Genomic DNA, 18,824 nt, shown 5'->3' with positions numbered 1-18,824 from the left:
GAGCGTGGCAAATGTAAAAACAGCAGAAATAAGCAATTCAAGGTAGAGGTGGTAAAATCATCTTGTTGAGTGAAGCGTTCCATCCTTCGGATAGTTTTATCCACACCGCAGGGAAAGTGAAAACTTGGGGAGGCCAACTCAGATGAACTCTTAAAACAATTGCCGACTCGCAGTACCTGTTCCAGCAAGCCACGTCGTATCTAATGGATGTAGTTTGCGCACGTATCGATTTTGATTCAGACAAATTTTGATGAACCATTACGATCCTATATCTATTGGCTTCCACGAGAGAACCACTGAGAGTTGTCCGCGGGAGTCCCGCAGAGGTTCCTTACTAACTGCATTCCTTCCCGTACGTCGACAATGACTCGAGGAGTTGGAACCATTCCTGAGCGACGTGACGGTAGATCGAATCGCGCCCGAGAAAGTGGTCAAGGCCAAAGGCATCAGTCGCAGAAACGGATGGATTCACGAAAAATAGTGCCTTGCTGTTATTTCGTGCCGCTTCTTCCGTTTTTGCCGCCCTACTCTCTCCAATCAACTCTTCTCTCATCGTTTGCACAAACTATGGTTCGGCTTGTCGTGACTGGAGCTCGAAATTGATCGATCGGTTCGATTTCCGGGACAATTGACCCACTTGTTCCCAGCGATCGATGACCCTAGCCTCTCTTGTAGGGCTTTATGAGATTTTCAATGCTTCCTTGCTTTTCGCCCATGTCGTTTCCCATCACATCCCCAACGAATGTCGTTCGGAGCCAGCCATGCCGATGAGTGCGCAACATCACTTGGATCTCGAGCCACAAATTGGCAACCGCGAGTCACACTCGGCTTTTCTTAACGACGAATTCGAAACGCTTGCTCTGACGCCCTGGTCCTTGCATTATAAAAGTTGTGTGCAGCACTTCTTAAAACACGGTCAATACACGCTCGAGGTGCAATCTTTGGCCGCGCTAATCAATATCCGCCTGCCCCACCAGCGGATTTCTCAGGCCGTCGACACCTCGCTGAGACAATATATTCGACGTCTTATTGTGACGGCACATGACTCACCATCTATCCTGCTGGTTTTTTTTGGTGGCGCCTGGGAGTCTGGCGTGGCCTGCATCCTTAAAGAAGAGCGGATGAATTATCTCTTCGCAGCGAAAAGTAACGGGTGGGCCTCCACAAAGACCGCTTATGATATCCTGCCCGACGAGCAAACCCCGTTTCTACGGCCATTGCGCAACCCCTCCGAGAACGAGATCCAAACGGCCGAGATACAGTGGAGTGAATGGTTGGCGATGCAAGATTGGATGGTAGGCGAGCGAAGTCCGTGGTAGACGCTAGGCTGATCAAAAATGCTTTGTTGCATGAATATTCCCCAATTTATGCCCATGACCACCATCGAATGTAAGAATACAGAATCAGAATGCTGAAGTCCTGCAAACTCTTATCTCATGTATTTCAAGGTATCGTACCTCTAGCCTGACGCTGCGTGAATTTCAAGATGGGTGTTTGCAACTTACCTTGCTCGCAGCCTAGATGAGATTCCAAATTACACCGCAAAAGAGCAAAGTTATCAAGATAAAAATTTCACGCGATCTGGATTCCAGTTGAATTTAAACCCCCACATGCATGTCAAACTCCTTAGTCAGATGCCACTGGGCAAATAATCGGGAATAGAACAACGAGAAAGCCCATAAAGAACCGACATGAATGTACCACCTACTCACTCTGTTTGAAGGGCGTAGAAAACTCACTCAGGTTGATTAAACAACAAAGGTGCTACTGGGAGGTCATCAATTGGTCTTTTGCCATTCCAATTTTTAGTTTTAAGGAGCCGAGAGTGTAAAGTGGGTCATGGCCCCTTCATTTACGGCGCAGGCTTCGACTTCTGTTTGTATTTTGGATATATCTGCACAAGCTACACTTGAATCTTAACGGTCAGGGTGTAATGTCATTTCTATCTCGGTCTCATGAGAGTGGAGACATGGATACATTGTGGATATCATTGTATCAGCGCTATCCAATGATGGCATGTATAACAGTAGGACTCGGCACCTAGGAGCTCATAGTCAGATTTGAACCAATCAGTTCTGCTGCGGCTATGTGGCATTTGTCGTTCATTTATGGCACTGATTGGGTCATATTTCCTTGGCAGATATCATTATATTAGTACTATCCAATGATAGCATTTAAATTGACGACCCACAGGAGCCATGGCCAGACATTAGTCAATAATTTAACCGAAGGGCTGTGCGCACGTGGGCCACTCATGGCACTAATTGGCTCATATTTCCTTCGAGTACCCGCCTTCCTGTGTCCACTTCGTGCCCAGGAGATTGATGTGGGTATTGCCTTACGCAAAGACGAGGCTGATGGCAGACAATTGTTCTACGGGAATATGATCGATCTAGTAACTCACTCACTATTAAAGTAACTCTTTGGTGAGATGTGGGCTGCGAGAATGAATCCCAAGTGTGATATACGAGGTAGATGCCAATACTGAAGGAACATAGAACATTCTGCGTTTGGGCAAGTAGGTAGCCAGGAGTGAAACATCGCTTGATGATTTTTTATTATTTATGGGGCAATCTTCGAGTAAAATAATGCGCTCATCATCGGTCAGTGAAGGTTGCCGCCCCACCCATCGCAGTAAGGTACGGACACATGGTGGTGAATGTTGATAACTGTCAGCGGTTTTTATCTGCGGTATCCTCATGACTGTTTAAACAATGCCAACAGCCAGAAGATGTTTCTCATGTTTCGGATCACGTCGCAAAATTCAGTGCCTCTGAGAGCCGCTCTGAATCAGTGATGAAATGTTGAGCCACTTATCATTGAAGAGTAGTTTGAGCTTGAGCCCTCACAATTCACAATGATTAACTCATTGACGCAGACTGAATGCCTAGCTGAATTGCTATAAATACCCGGTCCCTCGCCAGCAGAACAGTCGTTCGCAAGCATTCATTTGTGATTATGGGTGAAAGAATATCGAACGTGATTCTTCTCCGCGGCTACTCTTTGGTATGGATTGACCTTCAAATCATGTCATGGAATGGACTGACCTTTCATGTCGCAATAGCCTAACATTTCTCGAGAATAAAGTCGTCGAACAGTAAGTGTAGTTGCCCAGTCAATTAGAGTCATGCTGACTCGGAAGATGCTCAATATCAGCCCCACCTCCGCTATTCCTCGAAGAAATCATTGCCGAGCCTTTCGTGACCCTGAATGGACCAAGCTGCGAGTACAGTGTGTTACAAGTTGCTTCCCTGAACTACCTACTGATGATTGATGATAAATAGATGCAACCCTTTATAAATTCCCCTACGGTGGACAGCAAAGACTTCGAACGTGAGTTTTAAATTTTGCAGCAGTTTCAAGGCAAATATCATGTGCTGACGACCCTCTATATAGGATGGCAAACTTTCTATCGCGAGTCGCTCAATGTCTTGTAAATCACGCTAGTGCTTTGCCCCTGCCCATTCCTAAAGCCCGGTACTGCATTTCAATCTCCGTACGATTGCTATCCGTTCGTGGCTCTCTGTTCCTCAGCAAAGATCGCTGATGATTCTTTTCCGTCATAGGGCGAGCTTCAATATTACACTCAACCGGGCCGAGCCATGTTTCCCCCTCGTCCTCGAAACTGAACCAGCGGCATCAACTTGATGGGCCAAGCCACTGGTCACTACGCTTGCGCCTTTGTTGTTTCTGAAGACGTGGTTTACACGGCTAATCAGCCTGGCTTATGAGCAGGCCCAGTTCATAAAAGCTTGATGCCCTCCGGTTAGCCATATGATTGAGTTCCAACATGCTCTCACTTCTTTCAGGCTCACCCTGTCCGACCAAAGATTGACTGTCATTGCGTTAGAAATCTTCCGTGTTCCGACAGGCATGATCCAGTCCCATGCTAGGCCGACTGAGTGATCGCAGCATCCGGCGACAAGAAAGGGGAGCGTAGCATCGACGACCACCGAGAAATACCACGGCTTCTCCGAGGATAGCTCCGTCGAGCCCTGATTGCAGCTGAGCAAGTGATGAGGCAGACCGCAGCGCTCGATCTACCCAAATCTCTCGCCACGAGAGCAGTCGTTTCAGGTCAGTTCCTAGTCTACGCGGAACAAAACACCACGATTCTCTCCTTCAACGGGACTTTGTCCTGACATGTTTGAAGATTTATCTGTTACCCGAACAGCAAAGACGAAACAGCTATGCATTGGCAGATAATGCCATCATCCATTTCAAGCGACATGGGGTGATCCCGGGCCCTCGTGCACGTGTAATCGAGCTGAGCCCGCTACATCTCTGGTTGGCCTTTGTTGATAACAGACTACATTGACGGCAAGTCTGTAACACCCTCACCAGACGTCATGCTGAAATTGAGAAGCAGTGCGATACAAGCCCTGGTTCGACCGTTCCCACGAGTCTGATCGGCATAGTGTATAGTGGCTCGCAGCCGGGGGGGGAGGCACTAGGCCGCGAGCAAGGTAATTTGCAAACGACCATCTTGCGTCAGCTGCTGATAGCCGGTGCTAGATCGAATGTATCCTACAGCAAATTGCTTTGGCTGTGTCCCAATGCAGACGGCGATTCAAAGCTAGTCAGTACGTTCTCGTCAACAACGACCACCTTGCGCCAGCTGCTAATAATCGGTGCTAGATCGTATGCTGCATCCTCGATGTCATCATAACGCCATGAATTCTGTTGTGATATGAGGCTGGTGCAGATCAGGAATCAAGCCGAACCATCGGAATTAACTCCGTGGTGTCTATACAGAAGACCAAGTTGATTGGAAATCAACTTGGCTACACGTTGTATATATAGCCTCATCTTTCCTCCTAGAGTAAAATAACAATTCATACCTTTGAACTGCAACAAAGATAATCAATTGCGAGGCCTAGCAAAAGAGCAGGCTCGGACCGCGACCCAGGAGGATTCTACCCCGCAAGCGCAGGTCCCCCGGATGAAGTCGATAACACTGAACACCTCACGATCCCAAGCAGCCCCTAAAAGTTGCCTGCCAGAGAATATAGGGAAACACTCCAAATGAGTGGATGCAGCACTCCCAGGAAAACATACCCGGCAGTTGTATGATCGATTATTGTGGAAAGAAGCGAGCGCGCTGGCCCAACTCCGGACTGGCATGGCTAGACTCAACGGATATCTCCATCGAATCAATGTCGCAGAGTCAGATCAATGCGCATGTGGACAAGCCAGAGAGACCGTGGAGCACTTCCTCTTTCGATGTCAGCGGTGGACCGCACACCGGACGGAAATGCTGCAATGTACCCACACTCACCGAGGCAACATATCCTTTTTCCTAGGCGGAAAATCGCCTTTGGATGACCAGAACTGGAAGCCGAACCTGGAAGCAGTGCGAGCCTCAATACGGTTTGCAATCGCCACGGGCCGACTCGACGCCACTTAGCCGTGTCAATCAACACAGATCAACCCTACCCCAACCCAACATTAATCTAACCCCCACCAACTACCTTGTGCCAGAGACGGTAGACGCGCTTCAATTGCCGAGGATAGGATGTTGAACACTTGGAGAATCGCCTTCAAGCAAGTCTACTAACTAAACACTAACCCACAAGGACCCGCGAAGATATTGATATCTGAGATGACATACACTGAAAGGAATCTTGTATGGGCTCCAAGGAGGCACCGCATTAGCTAGAGCATGTATATTTAGATCAGTGATAGTTGCCCTTTCGGTTCAGCCGCCGGGCGTTAATAAATTGTGTGTGTGTGTATCAACGTAATGGCTTTGAAAATATACAAAAAAGCTCGCTATCCGGTATATTTGCCAATTCCACGTCATTTGAGGATAAATCTGGCAATGTAGGCTCCGGTGGCGGCGAATGGCCCCATTTTTTCTTGAATTGATTGCGGAACTTTGTAGCAGCGGTCTTCTCTCTTTTGGCCGTCTTTTCAGCAATACTGCGATTGGCGTCCTTTATGGATAGTATTCCATTTTGAGATAGAGGTTTAACCTGTCGCTTGCTATATTTGCGTCGTAATGGCGTACGTGCGGCTGTCATCTTTGTAATTGTATCGCGTAGGATATCAGCACTCTCAGCCATAATCTGAGCATGCCGTAACACCCGGTCCAAATTGCGTTGCTGCTTTGGTGTAGCAGTAGGTATTATACATTTTGCATGATTCAATTGTTGTCTTTCGATTGTTGAAGGAGGTGAACTGTGCACAGATGAAGATGAAGCGATACCAGGTGGCGGCGTTGTATCACCATATAGAGCGTAATTGCTTATATTTAGATCATCTACCTCAGGTAATTGGTTCGCAAGGTCCTCAACTATTATATCACCATTTGTAGGTAATATTCCACGATCTTTGAATGAATCACGAATAATGCGAGGGCTTTTCCATGCAGTAGCCCGAACCTCAGAGATAATACGCAAAAATTCAGATTTCTTTGCGACCTCACCAGACCAGAAGGCATGCAAGTTATTTTGTTTCTTAAAATGCTGCTTCAGCGCTAAAAATGGCTTTCCATCTAGCGGTTGACAAATATGTGTTGAATGAGGATAGAAGCAGAAGGGTATAATATCATAATCGAGGGCAGTTTGTATGAATTCATATGTCTTATGAGATCCATGGCCATCAAATAGAAGTATCCGCTTTTCGCCTTTTTTATAGCGATTCGCAGTCACTTTATGGAAGTGATGAAGCCATTGAAGGGCTAGATTATCATTAATCCAGCCATTTGTTGATACAGCAGTGATAGTATCCTCTGGAAGACCCTCGCTGCTATGATACCAATCTTCCTGAGGAACCTGGCCTTTGAAGATGTAAAATGGAGCCATTGACCAGCCATCAGCGGCAATACATTCGAGTGCTGTTATAGTCTCAGAATATTCTGTCTCGGCGATATTAGAAGGTCGCTCTGTGCCACTAACGATGGTTTGTGCCTTTCCCCTCCCAGGTTGAAAGCCAATTTCATCGAAGTTGTATACTAAGCGCGGAGGAACGTTCCTAGTAACCCTTGCCAGGCTGTTATACCACTGTTCAAGAGCTCCAGCATCTTCCGCAGAGATACGCTTATCATCCTTTGGCTTTTGGGAGATAGGTTTAAGGTTCTTGTGACGTTTCATGAAGCGATATACCCACATTTTGCTTAGTGGTTGTGCATCCTTTTGTGCATGCAAAAAGATAGCATTTGCTGCATCTTGCAAGATAGCAGGCGTAATAGGCATATTCACACTCTCCATAAACAGGACCCAGCCTACTAATGCCTGTTCCTGTTCATCTTTCAGGGCCATATTGGTAGGTTTTCGACCTGAAATCGACGTTCTACCCTCACGGACGCGTCGATAGAGGGTTTGATAGGGAACGCCGAATTCGCGTGCAATTCGCGATATATTCGGCTTTTTGAGGGCATTGGCCGCTTCGCAGGCCTCGGCAACGCGAGATTCATCAATTTTAGAAGATTTAGGCATCGTGGTGGAGGGTAAATATGGCAAAATTGTAGATTTGTGAAAATTTTTACACATGGCCGTTATTTACACATGGCCGTGGCCCACCCATATCGCGTAGGCGGTATGGGTGGGCTCCCTGAAAGGTCGATCCGCCACAACTATTCCTAATCCTTCCTATCCCGCCGTTGGGACATCCTATCCTCCCGTTAGGATGGGACATTATGTAATCCCGTAGTCGTGCTAGAGGGTAATCTGCCGTCGCGTGGGGGGAGGCCGGTTCTGGCCTCCTGCGCACCGTCCCATCCTGGGACGCGCAGAAAGATCGGGTTGATCTCTGTGGAACACTTCGCTTAAAGATCGTGGGTGGAACCATCGGAACTAAGTCGGAAACAGTTCTCAATGTATTATGTTCGCACGTCAAGTTTCTACTTCTTACCGGAAATCGGGTGGTAATACTCGTTAACGGCAACTAGCTACAGTATTTTTCGATTTTACATCTCTCCATAATTCAATTTATGACCAAGTCTTCTTCTTCCAAGGTAGCAAATCGAATACTCAGCTTAGCGGCTACCCTTTTGCCTATCAAATCAATGTCCAGGATGGAAATTGCCGTCTATCACTACCGAGCTCGGTACCCTAGGACTGTTGCCAAGTCGGCAATTTCAGCCCTTGCTTCAGCAACTATAGTATATAACAACTAGGCCTCGCCAAACGCGGGTTCGGGGCGGGTTTTCATTTTTCCAACCCGCCCACGGGTAACCCATCGCGGGTTGTTGTTTTATTAAGTGATGCTTCAATGTTCATATTATTGGGGGGGAGTTAATTGTGTGTTGTGTTGCATGTCTAAGATACAAGTGAAGTGAGAGGTAGGTGAATGTATGCACGTGATCCCAGCCTCTTATTATCTCAGCAACCGGGATATTCCAACAACCCGCCCCGACCCGTGGGGCGGGTTTTCGTGGGCGGGTTCGGGTTTTGGGGCGGGTCTGGCGAGGCCTAATAACAACAGTTGGACAGTCAAACACGAATATAAAGGTTTTGTCGGCATGTCCGGCTCGGCCTCAGCTCAACTCCCACCATCTCGGCCCACTTCCAGGCTCAGTCACTATGGACTCTAGTCAGTGTAAATATTATCGAGTTGCGGAAAAATATCTCGCACGACCCATAGATCCGGGTTTAGATTGGACCCACTACCTACCATTATTATTACGTTGCCTACACTGTAGATTTGCAAAGGCTTATTAATAGTTCAGCGGAGTACAGATCAAGCATTACACAGACGTGCTATGTGCAATCTAGACATGTGGGACCCCATTGGAAATTGGGATAGAGACCAATCCACTAGTCTACATAAAATTGACCACCACATCCTCTGCAGAGTACCCAACTTCTAATGGGTCAAAATCGTTCTAAATCTGCCTTTCTCCATCCCAGAACAGGCCATAAGAAAAAAAGAACTGCCCCATCTCAGCCGCGCCACTTTTATTTTCTATCTCGGCTAAAGCCATTGTGGGCCCAAACACGCTGTATAGAGCAATGATCTGCATGGCTATTGGAAAACCCACTTCATATGTCAAACCAATTTGAGGGAGTACGCGACGCCACTGAGATCTTATCCGTGTATGATCGGCAGTAACATTCCCCAGCCTATCTAGGTGAAGAGCTCGTCTTTGTGGAAACACTTGCGAAGCTCCGCTCTGTACCCAATATGCGGCGCACAAAATCAAAACAACCCGCCGGCCTCGACCGCGCCGGCGAGGATTTTTCTCTGCACACACTTCATTTCTCTCTGGAAGTACACGACACTATGGGAGGCTTGCGCGCGCTGTTGTAGTAAAGGGGACAAACGTGACGATAGCCAGGACGCTCTAGCTCGACCAGCCCAGCCTCGCCCCGAGAAGACTACGCAAAATGCACTAACAAGTGCCAAAAAGGAGGCTTCCTTGGCGGATGTGACTCCACCCCAATCGACCACAGAAGGACCGACCCAGCAGCCAGCAGCCTAAGGCAACCTATGGAAAGAGGCATTCGATAGGCTGGATCCTTCTCAGAAGCCATACGTTGCTGTATCCTGTATATCGCCAAAAGCGAGGGGTCAGGGTAAATGATAATATCCATCCATCCATCCGTCTGTAGAAGCCAGACATATCAGGCATGAATCTCTCAGCGTAGATCTTTCCATCTAGAGATAGCGCAGACAATATTTTCTACTATATAGGTATCTATCTATAGTTCTGTGCACCAAAGGAGGGGTCCCTCGCTGACTGCAAGTGTGCCATTTCACCTTCTTGAAAACCGCGCAGAAAAATGGGGAGCTGAAAGAACAGCGGGGCTCGCTTTGCTTGTGTGGAGAGGAAAGTATCCACCACAGGCCCAACTCTTTAAGCCTTTCAATATTAGTGGCTGGTATCTGGATCTTCAGTGGAGCTCCCTGCCGATTAACCCCGATTTGGATCTGGAAAGCGAATTAAGTATTGAGGTAACCGACCCATTCTACCCCATCATGTATGAGCTACAGACTGTTAGTGCGACGAGTTGAAAAGGTCGAATGGGACTGAGTGAAAGAAAGGGGGAAGAGAAAAATTGGACACGGCATTTTAAACGGAGAGGGGCTCGACAGCCACCATTAGGCGCAATTTGCAATCTCTTGAACCATGCACTGGCCACGGAGAAAAAAGTCCAAGGTCGCTGAACGACCAGCCCGACCGGTTTTGCCGGGGCCAACAGATATTGTGAAGTCGCCGACAACAGAACACAAATCATCCGCATCACCACCTGCGCAGGGAAACAGGCCTGAGTCGATTTCCCCTCAAGCAGCAAAGCAAGTCCTATCCCAAGTGGCGGAGGAACAGACAGCGACTACCGATGGACCGGCATTAGAGTCCCCACTTGGAAGTGCTCCTCCCCAGGGATTAGATGCGACCGAAAATGACGAAATCACCGCAATCTGGGTGCAAGTGCAGGAGAGAGTGGCGCTGTTAGCTACAAAGGAGGGCAAGGAGATCAATAGTGGGTTGGAAATTGATGATGTGATCGCAAATCTCGAGGCTTCTCAGGAGAAGGAAGAGGAATCACCAACCACACAAGCTGTGAAAGTCGCCTTTGGGCGAACTATGGGCTTGATTAAGACAGTTGGAGGTATTGTCGTCGACGGAGCATCTACGGTGAGTGGAAATCTGACGCCTAAGTGTCAACGATTTCGTCTAATGGAAAATGGATGGACAGGTTTTTGCACCGGCAGGACAATGCTACAACGCGGTTAGCTTCCTTATCAACGCGTACGACGGTTACCAGGGCGCCTTTGATGGTCTGGCCGAGCTGCTCGAAAAATGCTCGGATCACCTGGGCCGTCTCGACTACTATGTCAAGGGAGGTATGGATAAGAGATTGAGCAAGCTAGCTGCGCAGCAACTGTTACTGTTTGTTCAGATCTGTGACGCTGCACTGGACCTACGATATTCGGCCGCTGAGAAGATCAAAACTGGACTGAAAATCGCCTTCCTTGCGGAAAACTCCATCCAGGGTCTGTTGGGAGAGATGGCCAAGTTGGGCGAAAGAGAGCGCGGGTTGATTTCTGCGCAGACTTTCTCGCTCGCCTCCGCGGCAGCCACCAGTGCTGCTGAGGGAGCCGCTTCCAACAAACAGGTCCTGGATACTCTGGTTCAGAATGGGGAGGAGCAGAAGGCACGGGCTGAAAATGTGGACAAGAAACGGACTCTGATGGATGTTCTGGCCTTTGACGAGGACTCTGAGCAATGGAATAGCTCTAAACAAGCCCCCGTGGAGATTTGGCAGATAATATACAACGACATTCGCAAAGATGTTGTGTCAGGAACTGGAAAATGGCTTTTTTCTCATCCTGCTTTCCAATCGTGGATATCTGACTTTTCGTCCTCTCCGATCTTGGCAGTCGAGGGAACAGATATTACAGGTAAAAGTTATTTGACCTCTTCAATGGTCAAATACTTGCGAACAGACGTGAACTCTCAACATCCTAATTTGCGACATCTGGTATCTTTCTTTTTCCTTGACCACGAGAAGGCCAGCCATGGCTTTGACGACGCGGCCAAGTCCCTGATCTGGCAACTTGCAGACAAAGATGAGCCGTATATGAAATCTGCAGCACAAATCTGCCAGAAGGTTGGAGCGCTCGATCCAAGCGACATAATTCCTTGTCTACTGCTGGGAAATAAAGAGTTCGAGCACATGGATGCCGTTTCCTACCTTGTCATTGATGGCGTAGGTGACAATTTGGACGCTTCAATGCTAAAATTCCTGCAAAACTTGTTTCAAGTTCAGAATAAGAAGATTCGCGTCTTCCTGACTGGCACACCAAGGGCTTTCGAACAAATAAAGAAAAGCAGTGTGGCCTGCCCTAGCATTCCAATCAGCCGCCACAACCATGACGACGTCAAAAGGTTTATCGAGGCTAGGATGGATGACATTGATGCACTGGCAGACACAGAACGCCCGGGGATATCAGAGCAAAGGGAGCAGATCTGCAAGGACCTTTTACAGACAGCTGCAGGGGACTACTACAAAATTGACTCGGCGTTGCACATTATTAGCACGCTGGACTATATGGAGGATATCAATCGAGTCATTCAAGAAACTCGCGGTGACCGTGCCATGCAGCTCCACCGTGAGATAGATATGTTGAATCGTGAGCGTTCTCCAAGGCAAATCCAAGAGATGAATCACCTCATTCGCTGGATCACATTTGCCTCTGAAGACGTCACGGGAAGGCTAGCCTCATCGCTACTGTATCTGGTCACCGGGAATGTTCCATTAAGACCACTCGCTGAGCAGATTCGGACTAAATATCTGTTGTTCAAATTGAATGCGGAAGGCTGCGTCGAATTCAGGTCATCGAAAGCGCTGGAAGCCATCCCACACCGGAGTGAATTGGCAAGGTCTACAAGAAATAATGGTCAAGAAATCCAGCCGGGGGAGATCGATATAGTTCTGCACTTTCTCAACAACGTATGTCCGCCTGCGTTGTATCAAAAGCTTGGATTACGCGAATATCTGCAGAAGAAGTCGACCCAAAAGCAAGATCAGATCCAACAGGAGGACAAGAATACAGGGCATCTGCAAATGGCGCTAGATTGCATACGTTCTTTCTCCTATGGTTACGATGCGAGTCTCTTGCCGCTTCAGCAATACGCCACGGATAATTTCATTTTTCACTTGTCCTCGGTGGATTTGGCTATGGTTGATCGGGACCAAAAAAGCCAAGTTGGGGAGTCATTGGTTAGGTTATTCACAAGGAATGAAAGCCTTGACCCTCTCATGATGCCGAAGGGTGAAATGTCTTACTCGTATGACAATAAAACCCTTTGGCTCAAAGACAAGAAAACAATCGACGAATTGGTTAGATGGCTTCGAGACACAGCGGTGGTATCAAGGGTTACTGACGAGTCTGATCAATCTTGGATTCAGAGCGTCGTCTTAGATGACGCAGCCGAGGCCCTGTTTAAGCCGTCGGCGATCAGACTGGCTTACCTTTGCTTGAGAGAGCCAAGTTCAGCTGAGGATGTCAGCAACATCTTTTATTTTCTTGAGAAGTTTCTTCAGATGGTTAGTCTTTCAAAATTATTCATCGTTTTATTGACCAGTGACTAATAACGAACAATAGAGCTCGGATGGAACCGACAAGGATGGAGACAAGACTGTTTTCATTAACAAGTTCGAGCAGTGGGCTTACGAGGCACTCCAGCTTTCTGAAAAAGACACACTATGGCATACGCAGATGGCCATAGTTTATGCAGGATGGTCCACGAAAGATGCTATCGAACGCTCTGAGCTGGCTTTGAAATTGGATCCTAACAATTGGAGAGCATCCGTTCGCTTTGCAATATTTGCTCCATTGAAGGAAGCGATTGAGATATTGCAGACGGTGATCAGTCGTAGAAAAAAGGATCTAGGTTGGATGCGAGATCCATCCCACGTGAAAGACCTTGGTGACCTAAACTATGAGTTGGCTGAGATATATTGGAAAGATGAGCAGTTCGATCTTGCAATCCCAATTTATGCTGCGTCCTTAAAACAAGCCCCAGAAGCTGGGCACATGTTTTTGGGACTCGTCGTGCAATGCCTGGACAAGGGGCAAGAAACTGCAGTTATCTCCCTTATCGACGAGTTCTCAGCGATCGACAATGGAAAGCACCTCGCCGAAATAGTAATGAAAGCAAGGGACCCGGGTTTCATTTTATCTCTCGATGATCAAATTCGGAAGATCGCCGCCAGAACAAAGCAGTTTAGTGTTTTTGATAAACTATACGAGCCTGCAATCCGCAAGGGTGAGAAGACAGACGACCAGGAGATCCTGTGCATGGTACGATATCTGTATGGAGAGGGTCTCCATGAACACAACGTGCGTGAGGGAAAAGCGATCGAGTTGTGGGAGACTTCCTTGTCGACCTGTCTCACATCTGGTTATGTGATGTTGGACAAACTAATTACCAAGTTGGCCCCGCTCTATCTACAAAAAGCCCTCATCGCCAAAGCAAATTCGGAATCAAACACCGTGGCAAACTATCTTTCAAGACTTTCAGATATGTTGCCGGAAGGAGTGACCGCGTCACAGGTTGCTTTCCCACCCCAGCTCTGGCTGGCCCGATATTACCATCTTGATGATGATGATGCAAAGGCTCAACAGATGGTGCGAAGTTTGCTTCAGGTAGTCATCGAGCTTCTATCTGATGAAGAAAAGTCGAACGATAAGTATGCGTTTAAAAAAGCTCACTCTGTTTTTATATCTCTCGGTGACGAAAAAAACGCATTGACTGCCCTAGCCATGGAGACGCGCGAAAGTGGATTGCGCATGGGGTTATCCTGCACCGGCAGTTGCGGTCATTATTGGAAATTTCCCAGCGAGATGTGGATCTGCAAGCACTGCGTATATGTGCGTCTGGATGATGACTGTATGACGGGGTTCAAAGAGGGTAAATTGGAAAAGAGGATCTGTAATCCAGATCATGATTTTATGAAGGTTCCCAAATGGGATGGAGACTGGTTGGGCTCGATTCCAAAGGGGATGGTACCTTGGGGTGACCAGATTATTACCTTGGATGAGTGGAAAAATGAGATCCGAAAGGCATACCTTCATTCCAATGTTTGATCAAATGTGGCATTTACGGTTGCGGAAAAAATAACTCTTGAACTATGCGGTATATATTTCGATTCATTGAGTTCTCGTCAATTTTTTTCGAACACTATGTTACTACCACGTAAACCCCGTCCTCGGTGCTTGAAATATTGTTGCATTGCTCTCTAAATTTGTTGGACTAGGTCTAGGGGAGGGGCTGAAATGGCGAGGTCGCAAGGGTACCTTCTCTGATGAGTAGACTGCGGCACGGTAGAGTAGGATCAAGGTAAGGACCATATTCCATAGAGAATAACAACTAAGAGAGCGGAAGGTAAATGATATGTTCTATTCGGGATTGTTGCGGAGAGCCCCTCCCCCTTGCGTCGGGTCCACAATATTCCGTGCTTGTAATCGCATACAGATATTGCTCGTATATCCTCTCCTTCGAAAGGAACATCGCCGTTTCGAAGGAGAGTTGGGCTCTCAGCGGTTTCTTCCCGCCCACCGCAGAACCCCTCATGTATGTACTAAGTATGCTTCCGCATAGCTTTGCTTCCTCCTTAAATATACGGAGTGCTACGGGCCCGCCTGCAGCCCTCACGGCGCTGTAGTCTTCTGTCAAGGAGACCTACATTACCATGTTCAGACTGCAGGTGCCCCGTACGGGCCAAAAATATCTCACGCGTCTCCATTGTAGCAATGTAGCAATGGTTGGAATAGAAGACCTTTTTTGAAGTTCTCAACACGTTACATCCGGTCTTTCGGTGAACTTTTCGGGAAACAAATCATGCGTGTTGGTTGAGCATCGTTGAATAACATCACAAACACCGTAAATAAATGAGGATTCACGGTTACAGAATAGAACCACGGGTCAGCTCAACCTAACCATGTTTCTGAAGCGTTACACTGATTCATCGTTTCAACGGCAAGTTCCACGGATAATCAGTGATTCCTGGGATTTAGCTGAGTATTTGGGTGAGATGACTTCTAAAATTTACCGCCTCGCTACAAGCACTTCTGGAGGTGCGGAAAGTTTAAAACTCACCACGACCACTTTCTGCACTTTTCACTTTCCTGCAGAAGGCTCACAAACCAGCATTTCATTTATCACCGCGCCTTATTTCCTGAGATGTCTCAACACAGTTCGCTAGGCTGGTCAGATTGGGAGGAGGATAATCTTCTCCCCTGGCTGAAAAAAACCCGAGCTTTGTCTTGGGATGCCCGTGCTGCCGCTTACCGTATAATGAAGAATATGGGATCAAGCGAACTGTGGAATCGCTACGAGGGAAAAAATACCACATTCTCCGCAAACGCCGTCTTAATCGTGCGAATGCATCTGCACATCACCCACATTCAAAGCGCCAAAGACGTATTCGACGACTTGGAGGTGCCAGAAAGAGATTCTCAGCATTCTCGAATTCCAAGGCTCAAAATATCGACCAGTGACTTCAGAAAATACCTTCAGCAGAATCCACCGCTTCGGAGAACAGTTCCGCCACAGAAGAGTCATATTCCGGTACGCAGGCATTCCTTCATCGATTACTCATGCTCATTTGTTTTGTCATTTAGTTTGTACGAAACCGGCTCCGCATCATCCTCAGTCACAAGAATCCCAGTCCAGGTCCTGGCTTTGGGATTATGTACACCGTATCTGTGCAGCCAATAGTTAAATCCTTGACTGAGCGTGGTCATCTGGAAACAAATAAGTGAGAATTGAACAATTGGTTGCTCTGGGGTATATGATTATCAGCATTATTTGGATATGTAACATGGATAGGAAGCTTCCATATACGGTAAATATTGCGGCAGTCACTTCGCACTGGATATCATCTTTGGGGAAAGTTCTGCATGGCTTCCAGGTATTCAGAGCCCAGCTTTATATTAGAACAAATGAACAGTCTCCCCTCTTCTCCATGGGGATTTGTGAAGTATCAAATCTCAGACTGTGATCTGACGCGATATCTCGGACATTTGAGCACAGTTGCTGCGACGGGATTCAAGGTTCTCTTTCTGCTTCTGGCTGTTTTCATTTCCTACGTCTAATCACCTTCCGGCAGATTCCCTCGTAAGCTTAAACTTCATAGGTGAAGTCTCTACGACTGCTACAGGGAATTTTTCTATCAGAGTTGCTAGTTCCGGTTAAAGCCTCTTTTTATTTTTGAATCACCCTTCATTGTTCCTTTCGTCCTCCGAAGAAATTTTTCCAACGCGGCGGGAATAGCCTCGATCTTGCTGTTGAAGATGGAACTGGCAAATCATTTCCCGGTTTGCAGGGGTAATTTGAACGGAGAGAAGAATTTCGGTGTTCATTGAACGAAGAGCGAAAGACTATCATACGAGCGTGAGAGCTTTACGTATCAAGCTTCCGGCCCGGTGCATGGTTTGAGAAGTGAGAGGGTTTGTTCTAGCACATTACTGACAGCAATTGCAGTGGCTGTATGCAAAAGATGTAGCTATTAGTTGAAAATAGAGCACAAAAGTGCCATTTCTGGTATCTGCGTTAGGCCGTGTGGAGCTGATATAAATAGCATCGAGACTCTATGTTGACCTCCTCACCCCATTGCTCTTTTATTGTTCTGTTTGCCGACAATGCTCACTCCGCACAGAAAACGCGTATGTGATGACATCAGCAAGTAAGGCAGCTTCGAACATCTAATCGATGAATACTCGGCCCTGCAACTTGGGGAACGGGCAGCAACTGAAGGCTCGTTAGCCCCCGACAACGCTGATAGCGGCGAAGCCCAGCCATCGATAAGCTACGTCAGTGATCAGCAGCAGCAAGACATCGAAGAGGTTGACGATGTAGGAATTGAAGAAGAAGCGGAAGCGTGCATGGATACGTACCGAGCATTGATGGAGAAAGGGAAGCTCTCGTTTTCGGAAAATCAAATGCTTGGAGAGCTTCATAGTGCTCTGAGCGATTACTATCTAAGGGATCCCCAAAAGTTTGATGCACAGTTTAACACAGTCAACGGCCAGCTCCAGTCAGACGATCAAGAAAAGACTGCGAGTACCCCAGCCATGAACTCTTGTCATAGTAGCCATTTTGACCAAGGAGTCAGTGAGGACCCATGGCGTCAAGGTAGCCCTGAAGCTACTGGAGATCTTCAGAATTCGCCGTTTCTTTCAGATGAGATAGGCCGCGAGAGGCCTGTGGGGATGAGTGATTCCGAATTAGAAAGGGATTCCACGGAGAAGAATAATCCTGCCGATCCGTCTTCGATGGGAAAAGAGCTTGGTGCGGCGGGCTCATCTCGCCAACGTAGCAACCATTTAGAAAGTCGCACCGATAATGCTACTCCTGACAATGGGTCTCTAGTCAGCCTATGTCCAGTCAGCCATAGCGCATCAGAGTCGGCATCCAACCGAGCCACCACTAACAATGAACTAGTAGATGGGTGGGGAAGCTTACGCCGATCGACGTTCGTGATCATCCAATGTGGACCGCATCACGCAGCCAAGTATCGATTCGAGTACCGGTTGAACTATAAAAACAACTCTCTGGCTAGCATCTCGGATCGCACCAAGCGAATCTCTGCCCTGGAAGATATAGACAGCTCTGATGGTCCGATGTGGCGGTATACGTCCGAGAACGTAAAGGACGTGGATGGGGTGGTTGCAGAAGCACGCAATCCATGTAAAGATTACGAGACCGACCCATGCATGTGGTTGAAAGTTTATTGGGAGAATCTGAAGCTCGATGATCAGGAAAATCTAATTGGTGGTTACTCTTGGATTCCAAGATGGGAATTTACCCGATTCTGGGGTGGCCGCCGCTTATCGATGCTAAGGATACGAGAGCTTTGGGACGAGCAAGAAAAGCGGCACCAAAAGCATCTAGAAAGCAGTGGTCAAATCGCAAAGGGCCACCCTCTTGCTCCTTATCAGCACTTGCTAAAAGCGTATGGACTAGTATGCATTCAGGACGAATGAGATCAAGCGGAACCAATTCAGGATAAAATAATTGATTGATTGAATCGAAATAAGCATGCGATCGAGGGCAGGTTGAAATACCCCCCGTATGTGCGTATACTCGGTGGTTATTACACCGAGGTTGCTAGTTGAACCAATTTACCATACAAAACACAAAGAAATGTGGGTTCCTGGGTAATCAATCGCTTGCTAGTGGTAAAATACCACTCGATGCGCTGACAATTACCTACTTCACATATCGGAGAAAATGCGTCACACCTACACAATATCAAGTAGATACAAGCTGTGGTACGGCGCGGGGCTGACATATCTCGCGAAAGAGCTCCTTGTATAGTTAGCGAGTCACTAGATCGATTATGTTTTCGCAGAACAACTGTTTCTGC

The 18,824-nt window shown here is 47.4% G+C and overlaps 5 protein-coding genes across 5 annotated transcripts; 4 read left to right on the top strand and 1 right to left on the bottom strand.

The window, feature by feature from the left end:
- Nucleotides 1-761: 761 nt before the first annotated feature.
- N7533_010423 (uncharacterized protein) lies at nucleotides 762-1,319 on the top strand (the record flags this gene model as incomplete). Its single annotated transcript, XM_057107073.1, has 1 exon — nucleotides 762-1,319. The coding sequence occupies one exon, from the start codon at nucleotides 762-764 to the stop codon at nucleotides 1,317-1,319; it is 558 nt and encodes a 185-aa protein (XP_056956290.1).
- Nucleotides 1,320-5,799: 4,480 nt separating this feature from the next.
- On the bottom strand, nucleotides 5,800-7,439 carry N7533_010422 (transcriptional regulator family: Centromere protein B DNA-binding region; the record flags this gene model as incomplete). The annotated part of the gene is made up of 3 exons (XM_057107072.1): nucleotides 5,800-5,894; nucleotides 6,011-6,863; nucleotides 6,972-7,439. The coding sequence occupies 3 exons, from the start codon at nucleotides 7,437-7,439 to the stop codon at nucleotides 5,800-5,802; spliced, it is 1,416 nt and encodes a 471-aa protein (XP_056956289.1).
- A 2,633-nt stretch (nucleotides 7,440-10,072) lies between these two features.
- On the top strand, nucleotides 10,073-14,541 carry N7533_010421 (uncharacterized protein; the record flags this gene model as incomplete). Its single annotated transcript, XM_057107071.1, has 3 exons — nucleotides 10,073-10,582; nucleotides 10,644-12,998; nucleotides 13,057-14,541. The coding sequence occupies 3 exons, from the start codon at nucleotides 10,073-10,075 to the stop codon at nucleotides 14,539-14,541; spliced, it is 4,350 nt and encodes a 1,449-aa protein (XP_056956288.1).
- Nucleotides 14,542-15,637: 1,096 nt separating this feature from the next.
- N7533_010420 (uncharacterized protein) lies at nucleotides 15,638-16,218 on the top strand (the record flags this gene model as incomplete). The annotated part of the gene is made up of 2 exons (XM_057107070.1): nucleotides 15,638-16,024; nucleotides 16,078-16,218. 2 exons carry the CDS (start codon nucleotides 15,638-15,640, stop codon nucleotides 16,216-16,218), a joined length of 528 nt encoding a protein of 175 aa, XP_056956287.1.
- An 879-nt stretch (nucleotides 16,219-17,097) lies between these two features.
- N7533_010419 (uncharacterized protein) lies at nucleotides 17,098-18,441 on the top strand (the record flags this gene model as incomplete). The annotated part of the gene is made up of 2 exons (XM_057107069.1): nucleotides 17,098-17,141; nucleotides 17,241-18,441. The coding sequence occupies 2 exons, from the start codon at nucleotides 17,098-17,100 to the stop codon at nucleotides 18,439-18,441; spliced, it is 1,245 nt and encodes a 414-aa protein (XP_056956286.1).
- Between the last annotated feature and the right edge of the window lie 383 nt (nucleotides 18,442-18,824).

Source organism: Penicillium manginii, assembly GCF_028828005.1.
Source record: "Penicillium manginii strain IBT 31320 chromosome Unknown utg000007l:1.0-2284322.0:1.0-2285126.0, whole genome shotgun sequence".
Classification (NCBI taxonomy): domain Eukaryota; kingdom Fungi; phylum Ascomycota; class Eurotiomycetes; order Eurotiales; family Aspergillaceae; genus Penicillium; species Penicillium manginii.
This window is presented reverse-complemented; position numbering and strand designations above follow the sequence as displayed.